At 40.4% G+C, this 12,388-nt stretch overlaps 1 protein-coding gene across 1 annotated transcript in view; it reads left to right on the top strand.

Annotated features, from left to right (window-relative positions):
• The first annotated feature begins 6,687 nt into the window (after positions 1–6,687).
• The window catches only part of LOC129853781 (NMDA receptor synaptonuclear signaling and neuronal migration factor-like), a 44,577-nt gene continuing 38,876 nt past the window's right edge, over positions 6,688–12,388 (top strand). Inside the window, exon 1 of the mRNA XM_055920177.1 lies at positions 6,688–7,201. Within this exon, the coding sequence (XP_055776152.1) occupies positions 7,131–7,201 (71 nt within the window). The 5' untranslated portion in view covers positions 6,688–7,130. The remainder of the gene's footprint in view (positions 7,202–12,388) is intronic.

Raw genomic sequence — 12,388 nt, 5'->3', positions numbered from 1 at the left:
CCACTGGATCAGAGCTTTACATTTTTCCCTTCTCATGCTGAGTGGTTATCGAAAGGGAGAGAGCTGGAAAGATTTTTCAAATACCTTGAGGAACTATTGTAATTCTCAATGGATGTAAAAACAGACTTTGTTTGCTTGCTGTTTGAGGTGAAGAAAACATTTATTTGAGAAGCTCCACAGGTCATTAGTGGTGGTGCGTTAAGCTAATCAGAAATACTATCAGATCCCCAAATGGGCACATTTATATGCCTACATTTGCACGCTGGCCAGGTAGTCTGTAGGCCTAATTTCTATGCGTGTGTCTGTACTCAACATTGACAGGAGCGCTCCAAACAAAAGACAATGACTAAATTGACAGAACTCGTCAATAAATAAGGAGGGGCAGGGTAGCTTAGTGGTTAGAGCGTTGGACTAGTCACCGAAAGGTTGCAAGTTCAAATCCCCGAGCTGACAAGGTACAAATCTGTCGTTTTGCCCCTGAACAGGCAGTTAACCCACTGTTCCTAGGCCGTCATTGAAAATAAGAATTTGTTCTTAACTGACTTGCCTAGTTAAATAAAAAACACAATGAAGTTATGAAACAATGACTGTGTGCAAATTGGTGGGAGAGAGCGCATTCTGAAGAGAGAGGTGCATTTGGGCGCATAGTCAATCTGACTTCTGCATTGGCCATGCAGCATTCACGGGGATATGGCCTCAACAGAAGTCAGGGCAAGAATGGCCTCAGCAGAAGTCAGGACATTCATACATCTTGCGCTTCGAGGAGCAGTGCAAAGCTGTTGTCAAGGAAGTGAGTTTGTGTTTATACAGGATGTACCGCCCCCGCTTACCGTCAACCAATCATGTCAATGCGGTTTGTGGACTTCAGGAAACAGCAGGGGGAGCACCCCACTATCCACATTGACAGGACAGTAGTGGAGAAGGTGGAAAGTTTTAAGTTCCTCGGCGTACACATCACGGACAAACTGAAATGGTCCACCCACACAGACAGTGTGGTGAATAAGGCTCAACAGCGCTTTTGGCTTGTCACCAAAAACACTCACAAACTTTTACAGATGCACAATCGAGAGCATCCTGCCGGGCTGTATCACCGCCTGGTGCGGCAACTGCTCCGCCCACAACTGTAAGGCTCTCCAGAGGGTAGTGAGGTCTGCACAACTCATCACTGGGGGCAAACTACCTGCCATCCAGGATATCTACACCCCAGATGTGGTGGAAGGCCATAAAGATCATCAAGGACAACAACCACCCGAGCCACTGCCTGTTCACCCCGCTATCATCCAGAAGGCGAGGTCAGTACAGGTGCATCAAAGCTGGGACTGAGAGACTGAAAAACAACTTCCATCTCAAGGCCATCAGACTGTTAAACAGCCATCACTAACATTGAGCGGCTGCTGCCAACATACTGACTCAAATCTCTAGCCACTTAATAATTAAAAATTGGATGTAATAAATGTATCACTAGTCACTTTAAACAATGCCACTTTATATAATGTTTACATACCCTACATTACTAATCTCATATGTATATACTGTACTCTATACCAGCTACTGCATCTTGCCTATGCCGTTCGGCCATCGCTCATCCATATATGTATATGTACATATTCTTATTCATTCCTTTACACTTGTGTGTATAAGGTAATTGTTGTGAAATTGTTAGATTACTTGTTAGATATTACTGCATGGTCGGAACAATAAGCACAAGCATTTCGCTACACTCACATTAACATCTGCTAACCATGTGTATGGGACCAATAAAATTTGATTTGATTTGGTAGCCATGCTGGTTAATTGCTGGTGACAGTGTCACCAGCAATGCACCCCCACACCATCCTGATTCACGCAGTCTCGTCTGAACAGTTGATGTTGAGATATGTCTGTTAATTGAATACTATGAAGTATTTATTTGGGCTGCCATCTGAGGTGCAGTTAACTCTAATTAACTTATTCTCTGCAGCAGAGCTAACTCTTGGTCTTCCTTTCCTGTGGCGGTCCTCATGAGAGCCAGTTTCATCATAGTGCTTGATAGTTTTTGCGACTGCACTTGAAATGTTCCGTATTGACTGACCTTCATGTCTTAAAGTAATGATGGACTGTCGTTTCTCTTAGTTTATTTGAGCTGTTCTTATCAAAATATGGACGTGGTATTTTACCAAATAGGGCTATCTTCTGTATACCACCCCTACCTTGTCACAACACAACTGATTGGCTCAAACGCATTAAAAAGGAAATAAATTCCAAAAATTAACTTTTAACAAGGCACACCTGTTAATTGAAATGCATTCCAGGTGACTACGTCATGAATCTGGTTGAGAGAATGCCAAGAGTGTGCAAAGCTGTGTCGTGACGTTGTTATCGTTAATGTGATGCCATGCTATTTATCAAATAATTAACTATGTTTATAATTACGTGATGAAATTAATCATGTAACAATTAACTCAGTAAAATGGGGCACTACGGGAAAAGTTTGTTCAATGAGTTACTGTTTCCCGATTTAACTCAAAGAATATCAAAATTTATCGATTCCATAGTGGTCACGAATGAATTAAGTAATTTCCTCATCAGTCTCATTCGGAACATTGCATAATTTGTAAATCTGCACAAACCCGGGTCTCACTAATCATCCGTACCACACAAATGTAGTTGATTTTTTATTTACTAACAAGCTAAATGATAACATAAGATACACATACACAAACAGTCTAGGTTATTGGTTAGAACTTAATACAATGGCAACAGGTCCCTAGCGAACCAACACAATATAACACTTGTTACACAAGATGGCGATTTAAAGAAAGACAGAGAGAAAAGCAAGAGAGAAAAGCAACACTTGGATGCATTTGTAAACTATGCTTAGTTTAGCCCTAACACCTTGCCCCGAACTGCCGCTCTTATGGGTCAGAATTGTTATTACGTGTTACACCTGCATTGCTTGCTGTTTGGGGTTTTAGGCTGGGTTTCTGTACAGCACTTCGAGATATTAGCTGATGTACGAAGGGCTATATAAAATAAACTTGATTTGATTTGATATTGATTATTTATGTGTTGAAGGTCTTCGTTGGGTATCTCTGAAGGTCTGGTCTTTCGTTTTCAGGTGTAAGTCTCACATTGTGACAAGATGTCACAATGTCCTTTGTCTTAGTTGTCTGTTCCCTTGCATTCGTTCTGTGAGAGTGGGCTTCTGAGGAGGCTAATCAGCTGTGTCGATGCTCCCAGCGTGGGTAGGAGGGCTGTGTAGACAACCGGTGACTTGAAAAGAAAAACCAGGTGCTCCTGCTTGAATTCACCTTCCTAGACACTGTAACCAACCGTAGCATTTACTGTTAAGAGGTTCCTTTGTCTTCCTCAACCTTGTGTTGCTTTTTGGGATCGTGACTAATCGTGGACCCTGGCTGCAGCGCGTGGTCCTCTAGTCTGAGATGTAAATTCTTAACTCACATGTTTTCTACCCGAGGGTAGAAAGGGGCATTTCCGTCTTTTTGACACGCTTTCTGGGTTCCCTGGGGCGTAGCTAGTTACGAGGCAAAGTATCACAATTTATTATGATCTTGCAAGACAACTAAAATCAGCCTCTTCCATCACAAAAATATTCTCTTTGATCTGGATATTTTCTACACAACGCACAGGATGTAAACATCATACACACATTATGAAAAATCTTTAAGTTATAAAGTTTCCGTTATAACGTCCTCATTTAACTTTTAATGACATCACAAAATCGACATTCATTTTCATATTCCATCTATCATTGTTACCACCATTTTGGCTGATGAAATATAATGTCCCAAAGTCCACTTATGGCACGTTACAGTTCTGAGGTAGACTCAGAGACACGCAGACATTCCAATCCCCAACACTAAAGGAAAAAGGGTTATTCTGCAGCCTTAGAATTTACGATGGGCGTGAAGTGTCATAACCCCGCCCCCCCATCAATCCCTCTATACCATTCCCCCTCTGCGGGAGGGAGAGATATCTCCGTAGAACTGTGATCCACTGTAACCTGATCCCCACAGGCCATTAATGACAGCTGTCATCAAGGCAAAGCGTGGCTTCTTTGAAGAATCTCAAATATAAAATAAAACACTTTTTTGGTTACTACATGATTCCATGTGTGTTATTCCATAGTTTTGATGTCTTCACTATTATTCTACAATGTAGAAAACAGTACAAAAAAATAAGAAAAACCCTTGAATGAGTAGGTGTGTCCAAACTTTTGACTGGTACTGTACATCCACCGTAACAAGAAATAGATGGAAATGGTGGTCAAATCAACTAGTTGTATTTTTACAGTCTGCTAAAACAGTTGTTTTATACATCAATGGTTATGAGTTCTAATCCCACATGGGGCAGATATCCCTTTCAAATCCTTTATTTACAATATTCATCCACATATCCTGCGGCTATGTTCATCCCATGCCCACACACTTCTAATTCTGAAAAGTGAATTCATACCTGTGAGATTGGTCGCCCTGGTAATAGTTGTAGGTTTTTATACAGCACCCAAGACCAATCTGTGAGTTAATTTGACCATTGGAGAAAGAGCTACTGCGTAAATACTGCGATGTGGATTGGATTGAATTGAGCATCTAATCTTCACCTAGCTACCTAGCTAACGTTAGCCACAACAAATTGGAATTTGTAACATTTCATATGTTTTTCAAATTCGTAACATATTGTATGTTTTGCAAATTCGTAACATAGACGATACCAACATGTTTCAAGCAGACCACCATAGTCCTTGTGCCCAAGAACACTAAGGTAACCTGCCTAAATGACTACCGACCCGTAGCACTCACGTCTGTAGCCATGAAGTGCTTTGAAAGGCTGGTCATGGCTCACATCAACACCATTATCCCAGAAACTCTAAACCCACTCCAATTTGCATACCACCCCAACAGATCCACAGATAACGCAATTTCTACTGCACTCCACACTGCCCTTTCCCACCTGGACAAAAGGAACACCTATGTGAGAATGCTATTCATTGACTACAGCTCAGCGTTCAACAGCATAGTTCACTCAAAGCTCATCACTAAGCTAAGGACCCTGGCACTAAACACCTCCCTCTGCAACTGGATCCTGGACTTCCTGACAGGCCGCACCCAGGTGGTTAAGGGTAGGTAACAACAAATCCGCCACGCTGATCCTCAACACGGGGGCCCCTCAGGAGTGCGTGCTCAGTCCCGTCCTGTACTCCCCGTTCCCTCATGACTGCACGGCCAGGCACAAATCCAATACCATCATTAAGTTCGCTGATGACACAACAGTGGTAGGCCTGATCACAGACAACGATGAGACAGCCTATAGGGAGGTCAGAGATCTGACCGCGTGGTGCAGGAACAACAACCTCTCCCTCAATGTGATCAAGACAAAGGAGATGATTGTAGACTACAGGAAAAGGAGGACCGAGCACGCCCCCACTCTCATCGATGGGGCTGTAGTGGAGCACGTTGAGAGCTTCAAGTTCCTTGGTGGCCACATTACCAACAAACTAACATCGTCCAAGTACACCAAGACAGTCGTGAAGAGGGCACGACACAAACTATTCCCCCTCAGTAAGCCCATGGAATATGGTGTTAGGTAATTGCGTAGCTACTGTTACGATAATATTTATATAAATTGCAGTTGTCACAGTCTGCGTTTCTGTCATAGACGCTGTCCGTGGTGCTGAAAGAGCTGTTGTTGTGGCGAGAGGAGTAGGAGTTGTCAATGCCGCTGAAATAGCTGTTTGCGCTTGGGGTGTTGTCCACAGCACTAAACCACACCTGTCAACAGAATTTGGTCAGATGGATGGTATGCTTGGTCAATGATGTCACCTCTGTACATACTGTGTTGATGACGATGACAAGGTAACCAAGATGGGTGATTCAGGCTTTGCTTTGAGACAAGGGCTGACTTACTTCATCTTTACAAATAATAATTTTGCTAGTAGCCTACCCACAGTTTACTGGTGCACTGTAACGAGGTTATCGTGAATTTGACAGTAGCTTACAGGCAGCAAGTAAAAATCTGTATTTCATATTACACCTACTGTAATGTAAATATGGTGTAATGACACACAGTACAATACCAGAAAATTGACTGTATTATCCTATAAAAAAGTAAATACTACCGTAACCGGAATGAATGGATGAAATTCATTGCAGGGTTTGTATTTCAGAGTATTATACTGTAATTACAATGGATTGGTGCAAGCAGGTTGGCTTCTAGGTAAATGTTTACACATTACAGCATATTAATGAAAATGTGTTGTTTTATATCACTTGCACTTCTAATGGCCTAACAAAGGCATCCAAACTAGCAGCGACTACAGGGACAAACAGACCAAAAGGACATGGAAAAATGCTCAACCATTTAAGGTTCAAGACTTGCTGCAACTCCAATCTGTCCCCTATACATGTTAAATTGATGGGGCACTATAACACCATAGGAGTTCAATTGGTATGGCATTCTCCCTCACGGGTGCAACAAATATTGCTTCTTACAAGGCAGTCCTCAAAATACAGTATGTTAAGAAACTAACTGATTCAACTGAAGCGTGGTCGTCACTAGTTACCACAACCACAAAGTCATAAACCCCGCCTATTTCTACAATTTCTCTTCTTAAAATCTGATTTTAAACCTAACCTTAACCCTAACATTAACTGCTAACATTATCCCTAACACAAATCTTAAATTAAGAGGACAAAGCAAAACATTTTGGGGGGAATTTTTACGATATAGCCAATTTTGACTCTGTCGTTGTATTAACTAGTGGAAACATTTTCACCACTAGTGGGTGTGTGATAAAGGAGTACAGCACGAGGGGCATGCAAGCAACCGCGCGCTACGAGCCGGGCACGTTTTCTGCTCTCTGAGTCAACAACGCTGTAGCTGCGCTCACAATCACACACTACAAAGCTTTCCATAGTTACCAAGATATTTTTCAGATTGAACGTAATTGAGTAGTAGTCTATGAAATTACAAAACTGGTTTATTTTTTTACAACTCAGGGTAAAGGGGGAGTTTTCTGATTTGCCGTGGTTCCGCTTTACCTCCGTGTTTTCAACAAGCTTTTATTTCCTTCATATCTGAGCGCCCATCAGTGTAATGATCTGGCTTTTTCCTCGTGTCGTTTCCACTTCAGCATGGGAACTGCAGTGTCCAAAAGGAAGACTTTAAGGAACGATGCAATATCTTCTGTGACCGCAAAAGTTAGGTGAGTGCCTGGCCGGGGGCTCCTCCGTAGCTGGCAGGTATAACGTTAGTGATCAGATGCAGGGTGTAACCAGGTGCATGTTGCGGTGCTGATAACGGTTGGAATAGCCGTGTTGGTGAATAGCGACTCTGCTTTATTGTTCAAGCAGTAATTCCAAACGAACTAAAACCTTTATAAACCTATATTACAATGATATATCAATGATAGCCTATCAAATGTGTTTCACTGTTTGCTGTTGTGGGGTTGAGTGATCAAATATCCGCTTCGCAAAAGTATTTGTAATTATTTATTTAATTTCATGGATACATCTCCTTTCATATCAGCCCATAATTTATATTCCTCGAATGTATTTTATTTTTATTGGGCTAGCTACAATGATAATGCATTTTTTTCAAGTCATTGGACAGCCATGTGAATTTGTAACAGATACGAGTTAGTAAGACCACTGAGACATTTATTTGTAGGCTATACTACTTATTCGGGCGATTTTGCAACTATGTTAAAGAAAAAAAGTGTTTTCTTTTACACATATAAGTTGACACTAAAATAAGCTTAAACGTTTTGTTCATTTTTCAAATATGTTTTTTGAGTCATTTTCAAAAGTATTTTATTCCTGTATTCCACTGTTTCGCATTGAGAAGGCAATTGTCTCACACCCTGACTTTTGATCTTCTGCTATGTATTTCAACATGAAAATGATGATCATTTGTAAATATTTAATGCACCTGGTTAGAAAAGGAGTCAAATAAATGAAAGCTATATAGATTTGTTATGTGTCATAAGTCCTAAATATATATATTTTTTCTACTAAATACAGTTGTCCCACAATTTTATGTCATTACCATTACTCTGAACAAAACGATACATTATAGTGCTTTTATCATAAGTCACACATGAACTGGGAACTGACCGTGGAGAACAAGGATATGCCATGGAGAGTGTATTATATTATGTCTCCATCTTCAAGAAAAGTCACTTTGAATATGTCAAGATCAGAGAATATTCTGAGTCATTACAGCAAAGGCTCTAACTCATCTAGGTTATCCTCTATTTGAAAGATAATGTTTCATTATGTTGTGGTTGGAATTTATCAAACGATAGCTGATCATATTAACCAAGTAAAACTCATGGCCTGGCGGGTAAATACGTAAATGTTGCAAATTGTCATTACCAGCACTGTCATTACCACCACAAAATGTGTTGGTAATGACGATTTCCAGATTATTACCATTACAAAGTAGCGACTATTTGTATACCTTTAGTATATAATGGGTATACCCCTGCTCAATAGTGCTTAGTAAATGATATTTTACTGTCTTTGTAGCAATCAATGATATTTTAGATATCGATTTCCACTCATTTATTTTAAACAAATGCAATGTATCACTGCCACAGAGTCATTACCACCGTAATGTACACATATTCCTTAAGAAAAAATACATGTAAACATTAAATATCACACATCTGTCTACATCAAGTAGAAATATGTTCCCAATATAACTACTGTAAAAATGATATAATATTTTGAACAAGAAATTACATTGTTGATGGTAACCTCCGTGCAGGTATACAAGCACATCCAGCAAAGGCCCATGTTTATAGATTAAGGTATTAAAATAATTATTTATAAATGTGGTGGTACCAAATCCTATAGTCAGATAAACCAAATAATCCAAAAACCCATGATGTTTTTCAATCAGTTTTAAATGAAAATGGAATGTTTTATAATGCAATGGTAATGACATGTGCAGAGGGAAACAGAGGGAAATTGAGTAAAGTCCATGTATTGTCAAATAAAATAGTCACAGGCATTACCAGTTCCTGACAAAACATTTTTCTTTTACATGTTACATATGCCCATAATTGCAAAATCACCCATTTATCTACTGTAGGCTATTGTGTTGTAACTCAAGCAGTACCCTTTGTACTAATCAAGCTTCTTAATGCCCAGTAGCCATGATGGGGTAATGGTATTTAACATATTTTGATAAGTTATTTAAACTCCTAGAAAAAAGGGTTACAAAAGGGTTATTTGTGCAGGGATAGGCTTCTACCAATAACCGTTTTGATCTGAAGAACCCATTTTGGAAGTCAATGGTTCTTTGTAAGGCAAAGGGTTCTACCTAGAACATTTGACATCCTAAGAACTGTTTTTGGAAGAAAGGGTTATTTGATGATTCTTTTGGCATGCAAGAAGGTTTCTACATAGAAGCATTTATCATATTTCCCAGCATGCTCTACTGCAGGGTGATTTTCAGAATTGTTTTTAATATCTGTGTTTTTGCATGTACATTGATTGATTCATTTTATGCTACACAAAGATAAATAGCATATCTTTTTTCAAAACGAATCCAATTTGTTATTAGTATAGATGATTGAGGTAGTCTCAGTATTCAGTCGTCTCTACCCTGGCAGTCATTCTGAATGCAGGTTGCAGGTGATTCAAAATTCCACTTGTTGGATATCCTATCTCTGTCTGGATTCCAATAGTAATTTCACATCCCTTTGCAAGCCAGCATAATGTGATTTGCAGGCCTGATGTGGCCTCTAAACCAGGAGTTTCCTAACACCACTGTATTATGGGTATAACTTGGCCCTCGAAGAACGGCATTATGAAATATGTAATGTATTGTCAGAAATCATTTTAAATTAAAGGCTAATAAGGCTGGTGGAACCATTCATAGAGGGTTCTAGGAAGAACCCTCCAAAGATAAAATGGTTCTCTGTAGAACCCTTCATATCATATAGGGTTCTAGGGTGCTAGGTAGAAGCAAAGGCTTCTAGCTAGCACCAAAAAGGGTTCACCTATGGGAACAAACTGAAGAACCCTATATGTGTGAGTGTGTGATCTGATATGAAAAGGCATATGAAATGCTACCAATCAACTGCACACAAAAATGAATCCTAAACCCTTGATTTCCAAATGGCATGTAGCATATAGGCAACAACACATTTCTAAAAAGTTTCCATAATTTTTAAGCTTTCCAGCCAACAGTCTCTGGCATCTATGGTGTACCAGAAAATGTATTTTATACGCTCTCTTTCTTTATCTCTCTCTCTCTACCTCTCTCTCACTCTACCTCTTTCTTTCTACCTCTCCCTCTCTCTCTACCTCTCTCTCACACAGCCTCTACCCCTCTCTACCCCTGTATCTACTTCTCTCTCTCTCTCTCTACCTCTCTCTTTCGACCTCTCTCTCTCTCTCTCTCTCTACCTCTCTTTCTCTCTACCACTCTCTTTCTACCTCTCTCTACCTCTCTCTCTCTACCTACCTCTACCTCTCTCTACCTCTCTGCCACTCTCTCTCTCTCTCTACCCCTCTCTATCTCTACCTCTCTCTTTCTACCTCTCTCTCTCACATACCCGCACACACAATCTCTTTGTCTCACACACTCATTCTCCTCTCATTCTCTGTTTCTCATCTTAGTCTTTCTGTCTCTCTAACACACACCGTCAATCAAACTGATCACATTATCAAAGACACATATTATTGGACTGAGGCCCAAGAGCTGTGTTTTCCACTTTTTCTATGACAGATTTCGAGACGTGTTCCAGACTCTTCAGAAAGCAATCACCCTTAACTTTAGTGTTCACTTTAAACACTATGATGGTATAATTCCCATGAGTTATGGACTTTTTTTTAACCATCTTGTAGATAGACTATAAAATCCATCAATGTAATGGTGGGGTGGTTTTACATCACTTCTGCCTCAGAATCATAATCACTGGCTGATTGGTCTCCAACACCAGCGGCTAAACATTGAAGGTCACTTTTTCCATGTAGCGAACATGGACACCCTTGTCATGACAATTACCCCGTGTTACCTAGGACATATCTTACGGCATATCTTATTTACTGCTAGAATAAAGGTAAAATGGGTAACAAGGTAAGGACACAGACAGGATACCGTCTACTTCTTTATTCTGGTATGTTCTATTATTCATCTTGCAATGCTGGACTGGACTGTAACGGCGTTCCTCTCTCTCTTCATAAGAAGAGGAGGAGTAGTGATCGAGCCAAGGCGCAGCGGGTTGTGAATACATGATGAATTTTATTTACAAGACAAAACGAAACAAACTATACTTGAATAAACTAACAAAATAACAAAACGAAAGTAGACAGACTTAGTACGACGAACTGACATAACACACGCAGAACGAACGAACAAGTACTTACTACAAAAACGCACGAACAAACCGAAACAATCCCGTATGGTGTAACATCGACACAGACACAGGAGACAATCACCCACAAACAAACAGTGAGAACACCCTACCTAAATATGACTCTTAATTAGAGGAGAATGCAAAACACCTGCCTCTAATTAAGAGCCATACCAGGCAACCAAAACCAACATAGAAACAGATAACATAGACTGCCCACCCAAAACACATGCCCTGACCTAAACACATACAAAAAACAACATAAAACAGGTCAGGACCGTTACATGGACGGTTGCTGGACACAAGACTGAGAGTGGTTTCAGCCAAGAGGTATATTTATGCCCTCAAGGTAAATGGACTGATATGTGTACCTGACAATGCACTGGAACACAATATTGATGTATTTGGCCTGGTAACATTAGAATAAGTGTATACTTGGCTACACTGGGTATTTTAGTAGAATTAGGAGGACAATTATTGCAGGCGGATTGAAGTTCGCTTTCTCTGGCTATGCAAGTCAATAGAACTCCAGAAGTGTTGACAAAACTGTGTCATCTGTTGTACAATGTCAGGTCATTGCTCTACTCATCATATACCAGGCAGAATGTATTGTGTGGCCACTTGCAGAGCAGTGCTGACCATTGACTGTATTGCTGAACACAGCAGAGAGCACAGTGGAGGTTAGCTCCATTACAGTCACGATTAGCCCTTTCTGGTTATTACGGCGCATCTTGGCTTCTCTCCTAATTATTCTACATCCACATTACAGGCCTGAGACGCATCTGGTGCCATGGCATTGATATGAGGAATAGCTGGTTCAGCAGCCTCTTGGTGTATTCCATTAGGATATTGTACATTGGCGTTGGGGTGGGTGCGTCCAAACTGGCACCTTATTCCCTATATAGTCAACTATTTTTGACCAGAGCCCTTTAGTCAAAAGTAGCACACAGTGTAGGGACTAGGGTGCCAGTTCGGACGCAATCATTGTATTACACAGTCACACGCTGCCCTAGTGCTGAACCT

This window comes from Salvelinus fontinalis, chromosome 4, assembly GCF_029448725.1.
Source record: "Salvelinus fontinalis isolate EN_2023a chromosome 4, ASM2944872v1, whole genome shotgun sequence".
Taxonomy (NCBI): Eukaryota; Metazoa; Chordata; class Actinopteri; order Salmoniformes; family Salmonidae; genus Salvelinus; species Salvelinus fontinalis.
This window is presented reverse-complemented; position numbering and strand designations above follow the sequence as displayed.